General features: G+C 41.8%; 2 protein-coding genes across 8 annotated transcripts in view; one reads left to right on the top strand and one right to left on the bottom strand.

Annotated features, from left to right (window-relative positions):
- Positions 1-773, top strand: part of Sgcg (sarcoglycan gamma) — a 77,342-nt gene extending 76,569 nt beyond the window's left edge. For both annotated transcript variants that reach the window (XM_076545145.1, XM_006986323.4), the window contains exon 8: positions 55-773. In XM_076545145.1, coding sequence (XP_076401260.1) covers positions 55-228 — 174 coding nt within the window. In that variant the 3' untranslated portion in view covers positions 229-773. The remainder of the gene's footprint in view (positions 1-54) is intronic.
- Positions 774-8,386: 7,613 nt separating this feature from the next.
- Sacs (sacsin molecular chaperone) overlaps positions 8,387-21,244 on the bottom strand; it is an 88,033-nt gene continuing 75,175 nt past the window's right edge. For all 6 annotated transcript variants that reach the window (XM_006986324.4, XM_042284976.2, XM_076545141.1 and 3 more), the window contains one exon: positions 8,387-21,215. In XM_006986324.4, the coding sequence (XP_006986386.1) occupies positions 9,658-21,215 (11,558 nt within the window). In that variant the 3' untranslated portion in view covers positions 8,387-9,657. The remainder of the gene's footprint in view (positions 21,216-21,244) is intronic.

The following is a 21,244-nucleotide window of genomic DNA, read 5'->3' as shown; positions in this document are numbered from 1 at the left end:
TTCCCTTGGTGAGGTCTGTTCCTCCTTCCTCATGTCTCACTTTCTCCCAAACAGCTGGTGCTTGATGCTGAAACTGTGGCTTTGCCCAAGCTGAAGCAGGGGACACCAGGTCCCTCTGGCAGCTCTACGGGGTCCTTTGAGATTTGTGTGTGTCCTGATGGGAAGCTGTACCTGTCTACGGCTGGGGAGGCCACCACCTGCGAGGAACAGAGCCACGTCTGTCTCTGACCGCTACCTCTTCTGCAGAGCATGAAGTCATCTTGATGAGCCGAGAGCTGTGGCCTCAGCCTTCGTGTCCAGGGCAGCTGGATGGGACCTGGAGGCTCATTGTTAAAGCACTTAGATGCATGAAGGGGATGGGGGTGTGTGCCGACAGAACTGTTGGGCCCAAACTGCCTGGTTTCAGAATGGCACAAAGAAATGTCAAGAACTTACTCACTGGATTTTCATCTTTCTAGCCTCCCTCCATGTCTTCCATGTTGAACTGCTGTCTGGAAGCAGCAGTTTATAGTGCTCAGCTATCTCTTCACATACATACAGCTGGCTGGTGGATTCTAAAGTGCCCCAACTCTGCCCAGCCCTTCCTTAACCTTAAACCTCAAGTGCTCCCTTCAGCCAAGTATAGTGTGGGAGGTTTTACCAAGAGATCTCCAGGGTTTGAAGGGAATTTGAGGTTGATGGATTTTCAATAGATAGTTAAGGAAAGACACCACACAAAATTAGTCATGCTTTTTATATACATACCTGTGAGCAATAAAAATGACATTTTTTTTTCAGACCAGAGTTTAAAAGTGTCTTACTTTCTTTAATCTCACAACTCTTCAGGGTAGGTATTAATTATCCTCAAATTGTTTGTGACAAAGACGAAGGCCAGTCAGTCATAAGGTAACTTATAAGTCCCAGGGTCCTAGGTAACTACTGAGATTAACTCAAAATGTGACCCTAAATTTGTATGGCCATTTTCACTTGGAGAACTGATATACTCACTCCACCCAAAACACCAACTAGGGCAGCTGTATGCATAGATGTTAATTTGACAGATTTAGAAGGTGCCAAGGGCTTTTGTCTCCAGGATCAATGGGAGTGGTGAGCCTCTGCCTTCCGGGTCTAGTGCTGACTTCCACAAACAGGGGAGGCTGGACGCAGCAGCATGGGAGCCATCATGCAACTTCTACAAAGGAGGCTGGGCACAGCAGCATGGAAGCAGTCATGCAGTGTGTGAATGCATACAGTGCCCATTGCTGCATAGGTTGATAAAAACAAAAAACACAGTACATCCCTAGGTTTTTGTGGAGGCCATTCACTGACAATGACAATGTCCATCATGGGACCTGAGAAATGGCTCAGTGGTTAAAAGCACACACTCCTCTTGCAGAGGACCAAGTTTATAGAAAGCGGTTCACAACTGCCTGTGACTGCAGGTCCAGGGGTACCTGCCACCTCTGGCCCCCACCAGCACCCACTCACATGCTCATACTTCAACACAGACACATCCAAGTACATATAATTTAAAAAGTGTTAAGGTCTTTTTAAAATGTCCACCATTAAAAAAAAAAAAAAAAAAAAAAACCAACCCAAGGTGACAGAAGTTGCTTGCTTGTTTTTAACAGTCTGAGAAGAATCTTTGACAGTTTAAGCTGGACTGAGACCAGCTGTCCTGAGCTTCCTGACCACAGATCTGTAACACTAACACAGGGCAAATGTGCCTTCTCATCTCAGAGTAGGAGAAAGAAGAAAACCGAACTCTTTTTACTGCTGTTTTAATAAGGTGTTCATCTAATGCTCTCTTCCAAATCCCTTTTTAAGGGCTAGCATATATCACACAGGAAACATCAAAGTAAAAAGACAGTGCTTCCTAGGAAGTTGGGAGCAAACACCTGCGTGCACAGTGCTCCTGGATCACGGGGGTGGGCATTTTCATTTGGGTTAAATCTTGAGTTGTTGTTTTTTTAAATCTCTGATTTCTGTGGCATATCTCTTGTCAAGGCCAATCAGTCAGTTGTTCTGTTGTTATTTACTCTGCTGTCCCATGTCCCATGCTTGTGCCTAACCAATGTCTCCAAGCCCACATGACCTAATTTATAAGTGAACTTTTCCCTATACAAGTCCACAAAGGCTCCAGTGGTAAAGTGAGGTAGAAGAGAAAGCAAGAGGATGGAAGATAGATCTGGGGAGATGGCTCAGAGGACTGGACTCCAGATTCCCAGAACTCACTAAATGACAGGTGGATGTGGCCATCCACCTGTAACACCAGCCTTAGAATGCAGAGGTGGAATGCCCAGAAGCCGGCTAGTGAGACTAGCCCTACCAGCGAGCTCTGGGGGTTAACTGAGAGACCCTGCCTCAAAAAATACAACGGCAGAACAATCAAGGAAGATTCTTGACATTAAAACCTCCAGCCTCTACAGGCAGATGCACAGGTACTTGTCTACACACACACACACACACACACACACACACACACACACACACACACACACAATAAAAGGTATGAATAAAATGTTGAATTTTTTGTGTGCCTTGGCTTTGTAGACTCATTGGAAGATCCTGTGCATAGAGTCCATTCTCCAGAGTGATAAGTACTTTATCCTTTGTTAGGATAAAAAAAAAATTAGATAGACCCTAATATAAAATTATAGATACATGTAATTTACAAATTTCTCACATTCAAGAACATACCTATGCTTATAAGGCCTAATACTTGCTCCTGGGTTTGTTTCTTTTTTTTCAACTTGACACAAGATAGCATTACTTTAGAAGAAAGTATCAGACCTGAGAAAATTCTTTCATAAGACTGGCCTGGGAGCAGAAAGATTGTAAGTGCCAGAGATCAGGAGTTTGCTATGAGACTGAAAGAAAGTATGAGTTTGAGAAAGCAAGGAGGGGTATTGTGAGGGTTCCTAGGGAGGAGAGGGAAGGGAGAAATGATGTAATTATAATCTCAAAAGTAAAAGAAAAAATACTGGCTTGTAGCAAGCCTGTAGGGCATTTTTACATTAGTGGCTGATATGGGAGGTCTCAGGCCATCATGGGTGTTGCTCTTCCTTTTATTTACCAGTGGTCCTAGGTTGTAAGAAAGAAATCTGAGAAGCTATGGAAGGCAAACCAATAAGCAGTATTCCTCCATGGTCTCTGCATCAGCTCCTGCTTCCGGGTTCCTGCCTTGAGTTCCTGCCCTGACTTCCCTTCATGATAGGTTATGATGGGGAAATGTAAACTGAAATAAACCTTTTCCTCCACGAATTGCTTTTAGTCATGGTGTTTCATCACTACATTAGAAACTGGGACAGAAATTGGTACCAGAAAGTGGGCTATTTTTGTGATAGGCCAGACATGTGTTCTGGGAAGAGACGTGAAAGGACTCTGGAATTTAGAACTGGAAAAGCCTCTGAGTGCTCAGAGCTTAATGAGCTGCGGTGGGAACTTGGAAGCTGACACTGAGCGCAGTGCAGACGATGAAGCGCACAAGCAGGCCTGGCTTGTGAGGCTTCAGAGGGAGCCTGAGAGGCCCTTAAAGACCCTATCAGGGATGACCATGTGATTTTTAAATTAAGAACCACTAAAATGAAAACTGCTTTGCTGGGACAATTGATACTGGTCATCTGGGACTGAAGAATCAGCTGTGACTAAGAAGAGACCAGCATCACTGAGGCAAAATCTGGAAGAACCTTGCTCTGCTCCAGAACACAGCTTCTGTGTGTGCTAACACTGAGGAAACATTTCCTGGAAGATTTTGTGTCAAGTGTACCTCTCTGTCTGTCTCTGTTTCTATTTCTGTCTCTGCCTCTGTCTCTCTAAACCAAGGCCAGCAAACAGAGGCTGTGATCCAGAGGGGGCCAGGCTGTACCTGTGCTGGCAGCTGAACTTGGTAATGGGTAAGAGTCTCCCAGGTCTCTTCTCCAAGGCATGAGGAGGATACAGAGAACAGATGTGGCTTGGTACCAGGAGAGGCCATTGGTGAAGGTGCATCCTCGATTGCAGTAGAAGTCTTAGTATTACAGGGGTCATAGAGAGAAGCTGAGGTTTGGCAATATGTGGCAGGGGCAGGGTCCCTGAGGAGAGCCCAGCAGAGGCTACTGATAAAGGTACAGTTCAATTGCAGCAGAGACCCCAGAATTTTGGAGATGCCAGTACCATGAGACAGCCACCAAGGACAGCAGTATATGTGGAGTGGAGCCAGGCTGAGCCTAGAAGACAAGTCACATGTGCTGTGGATGGCAGAGCCGAGAAGATGGTTATACAGGCAGTGGTTTTACAACCCAATGAACACAACAGAATTCAGGCTCTACCTCCCATAGCATCCTGTGTAACAGGCACTATGGAGGTTTGAATAAGAATGGCCCCCATAGGCTCATACATTTGAATGCTTGGTCATCAGAGTGTGGCACTACCTGAGAGGGATTAGGAAGTGTGGCCTTGCTAGAGGACGTGTGTCTCCAGGGGTGGGCTCTGGGGCCTCAAATGCCCAAGCTAGGCCCAGTGGCTCTTTTCCTGCTTCCTGTGGATACAGATGTAGAATTCAGGTACTTCTTCTGTATCATGTCTGCCTGCATGCTGCCAACTTCCTGTCATGATGAGAATGGACTAAACCTCTGAAACTGTAAGCCAGCCCCAGTTAAATGTTTTCCTTTATAAGAGTGGCTATGGTCATGGTGTCTCTTCACAGCAATAGAACCCTAAGACAGAAGTCATTGACTAAGACAGTTTTCTGCAAGCTGCCAAGTTCTTATGATAGTGCAGAGCTGTGCTGGCTGAGTCCTCCTTCAAGTCACCCGTCGCTGTCTTAGGGAACAGCAAATGAAGGTAGAATGCCCGAAATATGGTTTTCAGTGTATCTGTTTTGTGTGGGTTTTGTCCCTTCCCTGACTTAAAATAACAGTGGGTCTAGACTGGCTTCAGTCACCCCCTACATGTTTTAAATTCACTATCTACACTCTTATAGCTTGGAACACAATGAACTTGGCATCAAGTATAAGCCAATAATTTAAACAGTGTGAGCACTGTGTATGAAAAGCACACTGTTAACAGAGTAGAGCACAAGTTCATTCCAGGCTTCTTAGAGGCTATGGCTTGTGGTATCCTCTTTTCCCTCACAGTCCACTGGCCACCAGTCCACAAGGACAAAGGGGCAGAAGGGGCAAAAAAGAGCTTTGTATGGACTGAACACGGGTGGAAATAGCCTTCCAGGAGATAGCTTCAGGGAGACAGCTCAACTTTATTCCAGAGTGAGGGGATATAAAAAGATGGGGACAGAGGCTGGGGTATCACCTAATTTGCATTAAACAGCAAGTTCCTATCAAGAGGCTCCTAGCTCATGTCTAATTTCCTTATGGGCATCATGGGGAAAGCTTCTGCAGGGACTGTGTCCAGGGTCACACTAGAGATAAGTCAGGCATCCAGGCCTAGAGACATTCTCCAGATAAGGTCAGGTAGAGCGCAGGAAGGCCCCCACCCAGGATGGAGAGTGCAGGAAGGCCCCCCCCACCGGGGGTGGAGAGAGTCCCCCAGTTGATGAGCTTGGAGAGCTGCCAGGCCATGGTAGACTGCAACCTCTAACCAGCAGGGCCTCCCAACCATGGCTTTGTCTTCAGAGGTAAGAGAGGGCATTTCCTGAACCCTGTTCCGCTATTCCCTACTTACACTCATGATCTTTATAAAAGTTAACTAATTTGGCTTAAGAAAGTATGCAGATTAGTTTTATCATGTTGCTAGGTAAATCATACCAGGCTTTGGCCTGACTGAGACAAACGGGCTGGAATGCCCTCACCATATCCTCAGATCTAACACAGGGGACGCCTACAATGTGCTCAGAGGGTCTGTGTGATAGCTAATCTTGGTTGTCAACTTGATTACATCTGGAAGCAACTAAAACCCAAGCAGCTGGATACACCATGGGGGATTTTTCTTGGCTTATTTGAGGCGGAAGACTCACCCTGAATTGTGATCATCTGTGATCAGAAGACCCACCCTGAATCTACCATATCTTCCGGTGGTAGCCCACATAAAAGGACATAGGAGGAAGCTTGTATTTTGTCTGCTTACCCTCACTCTCACTGGAATGCTCGTCTATCCTGACCCATTGTGTTAGAATCTACTTCTTTGGGATTCCAATGTGGACTGAAAACTGGCAGCTCTCTAGGACCCCCCAGGGACTCCAGTATCAGATTGGGACTGCTAAGACATGCAGTCTTAGGACTGAACAACTACTGGATCACTGGCCTTTCCATAGGAGATAGCCATTGTTGGACTGCTCAGACCACAGCCTGTAAGGCACTCTGATAAATCCCTAATATACAGGTATATATTAGTTCATTCTATCAGTTCTGTTCCTTGGAGAACCCTAATATACTTCTTTTAAATAAATGAAATATAACCTTAAGTCATGTTAAGACAAATGGGCAACAAGTTTAGAAATCAAAGTGTTGAGAAATTCTATCTGGGGAATGTGCCTCAGCTTCTACTCAGCCCTACCAGCCCTTAGGTGGACCACTGGATTCTAGACTTCTGCCCAGTTACCAGGCACTGCCAATCAGTGAATCTCCTCACATACACCCTACTGGTTCTGACTAACACACGACAACTAAAACCTAGCATGACTTCCATTTTCTCCTGGAACTAGAGCTGTATTATGGGGTTGTATAAGATTTCAAGAGCACAGCTTACCAGCGGTGTTGAAGGAATAAACGTCATCCATCCCCAAGTCAACTAAACATCTTACTGGAATAATTCTTAGGCTCAACATGCTTGCTCTCCTGTCTGCTGTACTGACTGCAGTGCACAGACTTGCCTGGTACAGCCAGGACCCCCATCCTTGCTGGGTGCCCTGTCTAACCCCCAGAGAAGGCCTTACTTCTACCCCATCTTAACCAAGAACTACTCAGGAGCACCTGCTTCAGGCATCCAGTTTCCATTATCATACAGAAAAAAGAAAAGAAAGAAAAGGAAAAGAAGCAAATAGGTATTTAAAAGCTTAAGCTAGTAAAATACACAATTTTATTCGGGGCAGAAATTCTTTATTCTCAAACTCTAAAAATATCCAGGGGGAAAGACTTTTCAAATATGCTTGCTGCTGCTGTCAAGTTAGTGTTGAAAGCTGATCTCAATTCTGCAAGGCTATTTATGAAGACTTCGTAGTCAAGTTAGGTTGGATATTCACAGGCTTACTGCAGAGGACATGCAGGTCAAACCCCATGAAGATGTTTCACTAAAAGCATACATGATCTCACAGACCTAGAAAGATGGCTCAGAAGTTAAGAGACCTGGCTGCTCTTCTAGAAGACCCGGGTTCAATTCCCAGTACCCACATGGTGGCTCATAACCACCTATAACTCCAGTTCCATGGGATCCTATTATTCTGGCCTGCATGGGCACTGCACATACATACGTGGTGCACAAACAGACATGCAAGTAAAACACCCAGACACATAAAATAGTAAAATAAATAAATTAAAAATAAATCTAAAAAATTAAACAACCAAACAACCTAACATGCTCTCAGATTAGCTCATTGAAGTGAAAATCTGAAACACATCTGAACCCAATACTTCATATAAGGGATTATTAACCTGAGTTGTTTGGTTTGTTTTCAACTAGATCAACTATCACAAAGGCCAGAGTTTTCTGTGTAATTTTAGCATTGAAAGTTCTAAGTGCTGAATCTAAGCATCAAAATAACACACACTTTTTTTAAGTAAAGCAGAATTGCGTAGGACCACAACTGAATGTTTAGGCCTCTATCACTTACCTTCAGAAGTCTGGTGCCTGAGGCACAAACCATTTCCCAAAAGTTAGGGCTCAGATGTGAACCAGCCCCAAACACAGGGCTGTCCTGAAACACAGGAACTGTCAAGAGATGCTAGATATGGTGCCGTTATTTTCAAACCCACCCCAACAGATGTATCAACTAATTCTGTTCCTTACAGAGGTGAAGCAAGCTCTTAACTAAATCAGTGAACACCTAGTAAGGCTACATATATTGTGCACTTTCTATCAGTTAACCACAAGGAAACCTAACATCTCAGCATGAAACACACAGGACAATGCTATCCTGAAACTCACAATGAACACATACAGATGCACACCAAAATTCAAAACGTGGAAAACACTAAGTTTGATTTCCACAAATTGTATTTCTCAAGAAATCACCCAAGGCTGCAGAGATGCTCAGCAGTCAGGAGCACTGACTGCTCCACCAGAGGACCCAGGTTCAGTTCCCAGCACCCACATGGTGGTTCAACATCATTTTTTAACTCCTGTCCCAGAGGATCTGATGCCTTCTTCTGGACTCTGAAGGTACTGCATGCACGTGGTATATGGACACATCCAAACACCCATACACAAAACTAAAAATAAAATCGCAAAACAAAAATTATAAAAAAAATCAAAGTGATTTTCTATGTACATTTTTATTTATTAAAATTATGGCATTTAATATTAACAGCAGAAAATATTCATGATTCACATCCAGAAGCAATTAACATTCCTTATTACAAATGAAGTAAAAAAAAATCTAACATATTCTGTATTTAAGCCCTTAATTGCATAAAATATATTTAAGCATCATTTACAGCCAGTGCACTTATATAAGTTATTATTCCCTTTCTTTGACATTATGCAAAAGGATATGTTAAATATGTATGTTAGGACTTTCGAACATCATGAAAATTCAATGTCAGTTCTCAATCATTCATGGGGGATAGAACACACTCGTAATTCCCTTTGTAAACTACTGCATATCATCTCAACAATGTGAGCAATTTTAATGTACTTAAAGTAAAAATTTTAAAATTCCCACTAAGTGCCATATTGAAAGACAGTTTTTTTTTTCACTGCAGCACCTTTAGACAACAAAAGATTGCATCCTGTTCAGCCACACTATACAAGTTATGACATTTGTGGAAAATATGTACACAAAACATAACATCAATGTTCTTTTGATAAATGGCATGTTGGTAAGCAGTTTTAGAAACAATATCTAGTAGTAGGAATCGGCACTCTGAGATTTCCATAAGTTATCTTCAGGAATCAGGAAGCCTGCAAACACAAGTATAAAAAAATCAAAATAAAGATGTAAAGTGCACCCAGTGCACTCCAAGGACCATCTTCACACTCTTAGTCAAGTAATAGTCAGAATTAAATACTGTACCATTTTAAAATGTACAACTTAAGATTTGAAACTGCAACAAATTCACAATCAGATCCAGCTGATAAGAAAATAATGCATCTAAAGTATCCACTTGAAAGTGATAAGCTCCAAAGACCTAGTTCCCCTCATATGTCCAAATTAGCATGTCCAGTGTTTCCTTAACTTCAAAAACATGTTTAAAAACAAAATTACCTTCCTCCTAACCAGAGACATGTATAGACTTTATCTAACAAACTGCTAAGCTTTGGTTACATAAAGTGCAGCTCAATAATGTGCCACCCAACTGTTCAAACACTCCTAGGAACTCTGCAGTTCACTGCCATCTTCAAAATCCGTTTTCAACTCTGTTAAGGATTCTATTAGGAGTCATACAGCTTCAAAATGTTTCCAGAACATCCTGCTGTGTGCTGCACGATTCCCAGGTACTGGCAATGAAGCTGAATGAAGTAGAGAAATTCGTATTTGTGCTATAACACATCAAGACCTGGCTCTGCTTTTTTCTTTAAATACTTTCATACCTTTTGCTGTATAAAATTCTCAAGTTTTATGATGATGCAGGCAGTACATTCCATCACCCTCATGGCAACCTCAGACGTGAACCTGTCGTTGGGGATCTGTGGGAAAGGAAGCAGGTCAGGGTATCTAGTTTTCAAGCTGTCTACACCATAAGCTTCCAGCGTGTGCACATCGTTCGTCAGCCCTTCCAGCTGCTGACTGTACTCCTCGATCTTCTGTGCAAGTGCAGTTGGCTTGACATCTTTGTCGGACTTCCCCCTGACAGCATAGTCGGCCGCAATCAACGCTAACTTGGTGGAAAGGTAGCACTTGAAGCACACCCACTCGTTGGCGTTCTTGTGAAGGTCATTCCTGGCAGCTGAGAAGTTGGCTCTGGCTTGTCTTAGCCATCTCCGGGCTTCCACCGGATTGCCCACAGACTTGAAGGTGGGAGGGACAAAGAACCTCTGAGAGTATGTCTGTCCAGCAGAAGGAGGGCATTTTTCTTTACTTTGCTGTTGCCTTTCAGATTTATGGCTTGTGGCTTCTTGATTCCATGAAGTATAAAACCTTTGAAAAGAGTACTTGTCTGACTGAAATCGGGACGCAGAGGTTGAAAACGTTCTTCTTGAAGCTCTGTCTGCATTTTGATCTAGAAAAGCCTGTTTTTCTAATCTGTTGATTTCATTCTGCAGATGCTTGAAAACTTCATTAGCAATATCATGATTCTCTGGATTTTTGTCAGGGTGCCACTTCAAATACAACCGTCTAATGATCTTCTTTCGTTCTGATTCTGGAAGCTTCCAAGCTTGCTCCACCACAGATGTCACTTCTTTTAAGATTTCTGGTAAAGCATTTACCTTGAGCTTTTTGGGGGAGTGGTGTTTGGAGGAGGGAGACTTGTGGCTCTCTCTGCCAGAGAAAAGAGGAGGAATGCTTCTCAGACCAGGAGTCAGGAACTCGGTGGGGCTTGTTGGCGTGGTGGGAGCACTGTCTCTGCTCTGCGAGCTTTCTTCGGGCCTTGAGAACTTGTACAGATCAAGAGAGCTGACTATCTTATACTCACTGTAGCCAATATCAATCTGGTAGATCTTCCCTAGGAAACTAGTGTTGTCAGCATCCTCTCTCTCAACTTCTTGCACAATAATTGCGTATGTGTATGTTGGCTGGTATGACCCATAGATATCTCCACCTTCCGCATCCACAAGGTACCCAACATATTCCCCAGGATAAAAAACATTCATTGGATCCATAAGCAGCGTATAATGGATCTCAGCAGGTATTGGCGTGCCAGGCATGGGAAGTTCCAGTTTTGATGGCTCAGAAGAGTCGTATTTTACCCCTAAACTGTCAAGTTTCTCGCTGATCCTGTAAATGTCATTGCATCCCAGCATAGCAATTAAGTACGACGTGTCAGAAATCAAGTTGTCAGTTGCTGATTTAAGTGTCATTGCTAAGGCTAGCAGGAAGTTAATGTCTTTACTGTCTGAATGCTGGATGTAGAGCAAGATGACCGCATTGCCAAACCGCTTCAGAAAAGCGAAAGTTTCACTCCTGCTATGGGGAATAGGATTAAAACCTTTAACCCTTAATGTTGTCTGAAGCTTTTCAAAACAGGACACTTTGAGCCCTTCTCTTAGAGCTTTGCAAAGTCTGATGGCTTTTTCTTCATTGGCCAGGAAAGCATTATCATTTTCATGTTTCATGATTCTAATGAGTCCTGTGATGAACTGCTCTGAAGACAAGAGAAGCTGCAGTCTTCCCTGAAGAGAGCACAATGCTCCAAACTGGCACACTTTGGGAGTCTCTTCATCAAGCTGCTCTTCAAGTATACTGCTCAGCAGACGCGGTCGAAGCTTTTGAGGAAAAAGCATTATCAGCTTTGTGTGGAAACCGTGGTCTTTCCCCAAGTAGCACTGGCTAAGATCAACTAGCATTTGCACGCCAATATTGCCTTGGATTCTACTTTTATAGTGTGGTGCATCATCAAACACCAAGATGCTTGACTTCACCAGCCTACCGTCCTGGCTCGGAAGATAGAGTGCCAGGTCCCGGGCATTCTCCAGATCGCTCCTTACCTTGACTGAATCATTTTGTAGACTCTTGAACAGACCAGAAACCACTCTCTTAACTGTGCGCATTTCATTAGGATCTAACTGCTTTCCTTCAGAGTTTTTGAATATGCGGCTTAATACCTCAACGTATTGCTTAGTTGAGATAATATCTTCAGTGCCTAAATGTTTGAACAGCTGATGAAATGTGCCAAGCTCTAAAGGCAGCTTGTACAAATAAGGTTTAAAATCAGCTTCATATTCCAGGTTTATCACTACTTCCTCAGGCTTCAGAAGTTTCCAGCCATCTTCGACCATCACAAAAGCGACACCCCGAAGTTGAAAACGGAACTCCCGTTTTTCTGCACTGAGAAATTCATATATGCTCCTTAGGACCTTTGCTCTAGTTTTTACCATCTCTTCATCCAAAGTTGTTATGTTGCAAATGTTTCTGCAATTATTAATGACCTTATCAAGAGGGGGGTCCAAGTTAACATTAAGCATATTTAAAACTTGTTCAAGCTGTTCCTGTGGACCAAGTTCACTGCCTTCTTGTTCTTTGATGCTCAAGGGTGTGGCTTTCTCTGGAAGAATAGGGCAGGATGTCCACAGCAGCTGCAGCACATCACACTGCTTGAACTTTGGATTCACTTGTGCTCCATTGAACTTTATGAGAGGAAGTGTTCCATTTACCTCCTGGTACTGAGGGTGAAATCGAATGTATTCAGCAGGGGCCCGTTCAGGACACAAGAATGGTATTAAGGATAGTTCCTTCAGAAAATTCCCAGATAACAAATCCATTCGTTCTTGGAATATGTGATGGAGAAGGATGTCAACTGTATTTTGCAGTGTTTCTTTAGACCAGTTTTCTGTATTAGCTCTTACACTGATTTCCTTAGCAAACTGTAGCAGCTGCTGCTGGGAAAGTACGTACTTTAGTCCAACATTTCTCAAGAATTCAACCCAGGATGTCATAAAGGCAACTTGATTTTTAGGTTTTATTACTTGTTCCAATTTTTTAAAGAACTCTTTAGGAATAAATAATTTTTCAGGAAGCATAACTTCAAAAACTCTCACAGTTCTATCATAGAAATGTTTTGCTTGTTTTAGTCGATTGTTGGCATCATGGATAATCAATAAGCTTTCCAGTTTTTCAAAAAGTTGTTCTTTAATCTCTGACAGCTCCTCAATGCTTGACAATCTATTCTTCAGATAGATCAAGTGCTCTAATTTTGCCTCATAAGAGAGATTTTCAATTTTTGGCAGAAGGTGTTTCAAATACACCTCCAGATCATCTACTGGCACACAGCCGAGCACCTCATACAGTTCTTTTAAATAGACCTTCTCTTCAAGAAATGCAGCTGATGATGACTGGGTCCATTTTTCCACTTCAGCTGAAGGGATACTTTTGGTAAGCACATAGCATGTTCCAAATTTTGCAATGCTCATATAGCGGCCACTGATGGATTTGTAGCATGGAAGAGACTTTAAAATTTTTATATCATCTTGGGACATCAAGTGACTCAAATTACAGTTAAAATACATTAAAAGTGCTTCAAAGTCATTTTCCACTAGTTTTTCAGTCCTAAATGTTGAAGTTTGAACCATATAATGTACAGCCTTCAAGATGCTTGTGGGACTATCTATGTTTGCTGTGTGACTTGACAGCAGAGGAACTAATGCACTGTCTTTAGAGCAGATTTTGTTCAGAGCAAGTTGAATACAGCCGGCTTTCATCAGAGCATGAAAAACCTTATCGCTCTGAGCATTTGGGAAAACAGCAATGTGCATGAGGCTCAGGGGAATCAGCACATCTCCCTCAGGAACAACAAGCTGACTGGCTGACACAGTGAACTTGGTTCCTGGAAGCAATGCCCAGTCTTTGAGGATATCAACAATGACATCAAATGCTGGCTTGGGTTCTTCCTGATCTTCTGTGACACTTACAGATTCACTGATAAAATGCCAAGCGTTCTTAAGCCAAGATTCACTGGCAAAATTGTCTTTCCACTTTGCACAGTTTTTGGTCTTATATTCACGAGGTAACACAGAAGAGAGCAAGTCAGCAAAGCTGGAAATGTCAAACACTTTTGCAACTTTGCAGTTCAACAAAACACTACTGTATTTCAAGTATAGGGTGTTCATAAACAAGTCTTTACGCGATGGAATTAATTCGTGGTATGTTGTTAGAAACTTGGGTCGTTTACCATCAAAAATCTGCAAAACGCTATCTAGAGTGATGAGCAGAGGCAGTCCCTCAACTTCAAACTCACTTTCTTCAGCATCTTTAAAACAGTAATCAACTAAAAGTTTTAAACTATGAAAAAGTTTTAGGTTAGTTTGCTGAAGACGACAAGGCAGCTTCCCAATATGGCAATTAGTGTCAGGAGAAGAGAAAGTCATTAAAAAGGACCTAACATCAGCAGGAGTCACATAGCTAACAGGAATATCTGCATCTATGAGACAGTGGTAAAGATTGGCAGTTTCGTCACAGTTATAAACCAAGTTGAACCCGATTTCTAAAAGCAGGTGCTTTAGCCTGTAGACATTCTCTGCAACTGTTTTTCGAGTTGTGATGTTATAATCTGCATTTTTAAGGTGCTGTAATTCATCCTGTAGTAAGTTATCAAAAAATGGTCTAGTTTTATTCAAAGTAGACATATTGATCCAAGTAATTATAACTGCAGAGTGCAAATCGGAGCCATCAATATTTGGAGCACGAACAACAGGTAAAAGACGTTTCATGTCTTCATGAATGCAACTGTAAAGTGCTTTTACTAAGCAATATAAATCTGGCTGCAGATCAAGCCTGTTAACTGGAAAGAAGGACAGGAACTTCTTTAATGTGTCCTTTACAACATGAATGGGTGTGTTCTGTAAAACTGATAATGTTGGGTCAGAACCAGGGAAATACCGTTTTTTTAACTGGATTAGTAATTCAACATATGCAGGCGCTATTAATGCTGTCATTAAACTATTATTCCAGTCACTTCGAACACCAACCCCATTATCATCACGCCACAAGTTTCTTCTGGCTGAATCTAGAGCAAAGTGGCCGTTCACATGAAATGGCAGCCCTGTCTCCAAAGAGAGAGGCAGAAAGCAGAAGGCCCTGTGGGGCTTTTTATAGTTGTGAGTAATGCAGGCAGCTACTCCACCACGTGGGAAGAGAGTGATATCTTGGTTCTTGTGAGCTGATATAACACTCTTGGATACTTTGTCCATACTTGAAAATCCTGATCTATTGCAGATCAGCCATGTGGTCAGATTTCCTTCAGAATCCTCAGTATCCATAGTGTAGGTTATCTGTTGAACTGGTATGTCCTTGAGCTGCCTCTTTTTAGTAACACTATCAATTACAGATGCGTGGAATTGCTTCCTTTTCAATCGGTCTCCATCAGTGATCTTGCCTTTTACTGAATAGAGCACATTCAAACCTCCTGTGGCCTTATCTATTTCACAAATAGATATTTTTTCCATGTGATTGAGAAACATCAGAAGTTCTGCCCCATCAGAGCGCAATTTGTCCAAAAGATTCTGGACCATTCTGTCTGATGATGGAACTGAGGAAATTTCTGAAACTTGTGCCATTTCTGCATTACGCAGAGGAAATCTAAACATTGTACAATTGTCCAGTTTAAAGTGGTTTCCCAAGTAAAGATCCAGAACATCTGAGAACTGGGTTCTAAAGTCTGCATCCAAATCTCTAAACATACGTCCAGGACTAACCGATGTGGCTCCTGGTGCATATCTGGCATGGGGATCAAAAATACACAGGATATCATTGCCAGAAATAAAAGAAGGGCAGTCTGTAATGTGATACACGGAATTGAACCCGATTCCATATTGTCCCGTTTTGCAAGGATTTCCTTCTTTGGTGCCTTTCCCAAGATTCTGAATTCCTCTAACATCATCTTCTGTGAATGGCTGGTTGTTGTACACACACAGTGCTGGCCCTTGCAGTGGGGCCCACTTATCATCAAATATTCGGTCAACAGGATGCTGTCTAGGATCAAACACAAAGCAGATTTCTGTGGCCTTTGCATCATCAGCATTTTGAAGAAGCTCTTTCAGCATTTCCTTTTCTGAAGGATAGGCATTGAGTATGCTCTTAATTCTGCTGGTCAGTTTTTCTTTCTGTCCAAATTCTGTGCCCAGAGCTGTGAAACAGACATTGGATGCATATCTTTCTAAGGCTTTATGTCTCTTTGGTATTGCTCCTAGTTTTACAGCTACTTCCCGGGGTATGTCAGCATGGCAATACTTAACAGTAGAATCCTTTACTTTTATCCAGGGACAGTCATTGTAGCATAATGACTTAGCAGGGAGAAGCAGGAGATTAGTGTCTGGCAGTAATATTTTGCCATAATTTTTCTCACAGAATTCTTGTCTCTTTTCTCTAATGAGACTCCAGATTCCTTCACTGACTATTCGTCGGCAAAGCTGAAAATTCTCTTCTGTTATTTGTTTTTTCCCTCTTTCTTGATCAATAGTCTCTAAAACTAGGGCAAAATCTTCAACTGTAAATGACTGCCGCACACCCACACTTTCAAAAAGTTCACGGAAATTATTTTTATACTTGTTAGGTAACTGATAAAGGTATGGTGCTGCTTCAAAATTCAAATGAAAAGAAACTTTTTCTGACTCAACATACACATTCTCAACCAGAATGAAACGAAATGGTTTTAGCTTTTCAATAATTGCTGCCTTGGCCATTTCATTCTGCATCATTGCTTCATGGAGATATTTGTAGCAAGCGTTGGTGATATTTTCCTGATACAATGTAATGCCATCATCAACTGATTTTGCAACTTGCTTCAACTGGTTTATTACCAGATCAACTGTTGGCTTCTTTAGTAAGCCCAAAAACTCCTTCACGGCCAATGACACTGAACCACAGCCTCTAAAGGAGTGGGAATTTTCATTGAGAATTGGTTGCAAAAGACAGACTATATCTTGATGTTCAGCCGTATAAAGGTCAGTTGCTGCAAACATGGTTTCAGGCTTAAAACTGTTCCCTTTCCATTCTAAAGAAAAACCTGCTGGCTTTGTTAGAAATGGGAGGAAGGGAATTGTTTGGTATTTTGCAGCAAAATCCTTTGCTCTAGGATCCCTTATTTTCAGCTTCTCATCAATAAGGCTTAGGAGAATACTGCTCCTTAGACAGGCAGCAGCATGGTCACTTTTATTAATCTCAGCTACTGACTCTGCACGCTCTAGCATGTCATCCCATAAAATATCATCTTTTGCCATGCCTAACTGAACTAGCTTAATCAAAATAATAGGATTGAGGTAATCCTGTGTAGAGCCATAAGGGAACCTCCCATCTTTAGTATCAAATAACTTTGCAACTCGTCCTTCGGGGTGGATCAATCTTGATGGCAAAACCAAAGGATGGCCCTCCAAGGAGCAAGGAACACATGGGGTAACACGAAGAATTCCTGAGAATTCATCAAGTTTTTCATTTAGAACAAAATTCATTAAAGGATCTCTCAGTTCTGCTTCAATTTCCTGAATATTAGGAAAAAAGACTTCTGAAAAAAACTGTTTCTCTGAAAATGTATTTTCAAGCAGTATCTGTTTGCAGCCAGCCTCTTCAAATCCAGCTTTTACTGAAGAAGGAAGCTCAACAGCACAGAGGTTTTTGGAGCCTGTTTTCTTGAGGTACTTCAGAAATATCTTGAAGGCTGCTGAACCAACATCTTTCCTTTGAAGTATAGAGTCATCTAGAAATCTTACATTCTTCATGGAAACCCAAGTAGAACCATCAGAGAAGACTCTGGTCAACTCCTTCCCCTTCCCATGAGCTATATCTTCATAAAATCCTTGACAAATCACAGAGAAGTCATCATGAACTAGATCAGGATCAGGCCACACAGCATAGTAGGTATAATCAGTCAGCTCACCACCAGTGGCGAGGTCCCGTAAGACACTGAGGGCTTGTAAGTAAGCTTTCACAATGACATGCCTCATGAATGTGGTATTCCATCGCCCTTTTGTATCTGTCTTCCAGATTTCTTTCCTATTTGAAGTAACAGCAAAGCACCCATTGATGTGAATTGGCAGCCCTGTTTTTATTCGTAGAGGTAAATAGCAAAACACCTCTCCTATGTGTGGTTTCACAGTCCACTTCTGCTCTTGGATTTCATGTAAAAGAACGCCTACTGCTCCACAAGGAACCAGCCCTAGTCTTTTTCCACTTTCATTCAAGGAAAACTTAAGAGCCTCTCCTGTATCCATGCAGGTGCATATAAGCCACGTGGTGCAATCTACCGTCTTTTGTGGCAACTCATCTGATGGCTTTTTTGACTGGCCAGACTTAGCCATTTCAAAGAGAGTAGCTGGGTCATCATCTGGACCTCTAAACAGTGGTGACTGTAAGTCAGCAATCCTCCTAAACACATGGTGAAATTCTTCTACTGTGATCTGAAGAATGCATGATGACTTTGGTACATCGGTGGGAAGCTTCTTGTTGCTGCTGCTACAAGTCTTCATGAGTTTAGCAGCTTCTTTTAAAACACTCAACACTGGTGCACTCAACGCTTTGGAGGGGCAGGCTTTTTTCTTAATGATGACTGTATCTTGTGCTAAGCTAGGGTTGGTTTCTTCTATCTTCAAGTATTTCAAATACATTGAGTTTACACTCTGAGTGAAAATGATAAGTCTGTGCCCACAAAGGCTAAATTCATCCACCAGGGAGTAAATGTCTGCAGTGTTATAACAGGTACTGCTAACTTCACTCACTTTTGCTTCCTGTTGTGTTCTAAAGGACAGCCGGAAAAGAGTTCCATTGTAGCTGTAAGGGGCTTCTACAGCCAAAGGTAACTGACAGCCAAATACATCTATAAATGGTTTGAACTGATTTGGAAATTTCCTAAGTCTTTTCTGCTGTTTACTCCAATTAATTTTGATTCCAGGATTAGATCTATCTTTTATGTGTTTACTGATATGATTTATGTTCGGATCAAACATAATCATAAATTCTCGGCTCATAATGATGGGAATGTCAGTAATGTGGTACACTGAATTAAATCCAAGACCAAATTTCCCAACTTTGTCAACTTCTCCCCTTTTTAAAGATTCTCCTAACCTGGTTATGTTTATAAAATCTGAATCTGAGAATTCAGAATTGTTGAATGACCACAAAGCAGGTCCATGGCAAGCTGCCATCCCTGGGTCTAGGAGATTCTCTCTGATGTCCATATTTCTTCTCATGTCAATCATGAAACTGCATTCTGTGGCATTTGCATCATCAGCGTTTTGGAGTAGCTCTTTAAAAATATCCGACACAGAAGGGTATTCTTCCAAAATATTTTTAATCCTTACAGTAAGAGGCTCTCTTTGTCCTGACTGCTCAAACCCCATGTTTTCAGGGTTGATCAGTCTTGTACTAAGGCAGGGAACTTGTAGCCACTCCGCAGTTTTCATGGGTATGTCCTCATGTACCAAAATGATTGGTTCCACTGAGTCTTCAAGTAAGTCATTGAGGTCATCAACTTTGATGTCACAATAACAGCACTCATGAATTGGCTTCATGACAAGTCTGGAAGGATTTTTGCTATGATAAATTGGAACTGGTGTATTAGGGCTTGCTGGAATCTGGTTGCTATACAGCCATCGCATAATATTCAACATAAGATGAAGATTTTGTTTACTTTCTTGTTCACTCAACTCCTGGTCACTTGCGAGATAAACCTTCTGAATGACCATGGAAATATGATCTGATGTCAACTCTTCTATTGAGCCACAGGCCTTAAACAGCTGGTGGAATTTTGCCATGGTTTTAGGCACATTATATAAATAAGGCTGAAGATCCAGATCGTGAATTGGTTTTATCACAGCCTGGGCAAGAGGACAAAAGTTTTTGCCAGTCCAAACCCATGGAAATTTCAAGGCTTTAAAAGAATCCTTCCCTTCATTCAAATGATCGTGCATGAACCCATAAATTTCAAGCAAAATATGTTGGAACTGATAGTAATCTTCATCGCTGAAGGTTTTTGAAGTATACCAGTCAACAACAATTTTAAAGTGTTTTAAGACAGCACTGATGCTCGGCTTTGTGAAGATGCCGAGAGCCTTCTCCAAGTTTACATGGACACTTTCCACAAGAGGAAGTGAGGAGCCCACTAGAACTGCATGTGCTGCATCACACATATCTGGGGGTGCACAAAGATTACAGAGATCCCCTTTCCAGACTAAGGAACCTGGATAATTTGGAGGCCTTTCCTTGCAGGCTGGGACCCATTTTATTTTCTTCAGTGCCATCTTCCCTTCAGAAGACTGTAAGAGTGTATGGTTCTTATTCAAGACTAGTAAGAGAGTTTTGGCTTTCTTCAGGAGAACATCTTGATTCTGACAGGAACTGACTTGCAAAGTTTCAATTTTTTTTGCCACTTGCACAACATCTTTCTCTTTCAGGCTGACTTCGTTTTTTAAACCAATCTGTCTCAAAGAGTGAAGGATATCTGGTGAGGTAAAAATTGCAGGTGGGAAACAGGCTTCCTCTTCATTATAAAAGAGATCCCTTAGTACCTCTATATCAGGATCAAAGAGTTCACTGGCTGTGACCACACGCTCCTGTGACATAGGAATGAATTTTAATGGCATCAGCCAATCAAGCACATTTGGATTCTCATTTTTAAGAGAGGACAGATTCTCAAGGATCCATAGCATAAGATGTGTTACCTCTTCCTGTGCATAAAACGCATTTTCAATATCTTTTAAAACAAACTTTAAACAGCTTGTAGTCTTTAATTTTTCAATTTTCAACATGTTTGCCAAACGAATGGTAGCTTCATCACTACTATCTATCACTGAAAGAGATAGTCGCAGATCTGCTGGAAGTTTGGCAGTATGATCCAAAACTTTACATCCTTTTAATTTTGTGTAAGAGGAAACCCCTTGATCAGATGAGTGATTAATTCTTTTGAATATTGTCAATTCTTGAATTATTCTTTTCTCTTTTTCACTGGTGTCAGTTAAGCTGGCCAGAAACTTCCTTAGAGCATCCTTGTGGGTTGGAAGTAATGATGCTATTTGGTTACATAACTTCTGCAGTGGTATCTTCTCCATTATCTGCAGAACAGCACTTGGTAGTGGTGAATGGATGTATTTTTTAACAAGTGGATGCTGAATAGAGGTATCTAACCTTTTCAGGACAATCCCCCCAAGTTTTTGTACAATATCTGCTAAGAATTCTGGAAGCTGAGCTTCAGTTTCATCATCTAAAATGACTACTGATGGGATCCTGAGTCTAATGAGTTCTACACATGTCTGATCTTCATCCAGTATAGTTCTGGGAATAAGTGGCAACTCATCAAATAAAGTCAAATCCTCGGAAAAGTGTATATAGAGATTCTTCCAAACCATTTTAAGCCATGAAATGGACGGATGATGTTTGTCTTCACTGAATGGATACCACTGAACCACCAACTCTCTGCCAGGCCAGAATATATTCATTACTTCTTTAATAAGACGTGCAAATCGTTCTGGATTTAGAAGCTGCAGCTGAGTACATGGTCTTCCTGTAAATCACACACAGAAATGTTATGCA

Source organism: Peromyscus maniculatus, chromosome 9 (genome assembly GCF_049852395.1).
Source record: "Peromyscus maniculatus bairdii isolate BWxNUB_F1_BW_parent chromosome 9, HU_Pman_BW_mat_3.1, whole genome shotgun sequence".
Classification (NCBI taxonomy): Eukaryota; Metazoa; Chordata; class Mammalia; order Rodentia; family Cricetidae; genus Peromyscus; species Peromyscus maniculatus.
Note: the sequence above shows the minus strand (reverse complement) of the source record. Positions and strands in the feature narration are given on the sequence as shown.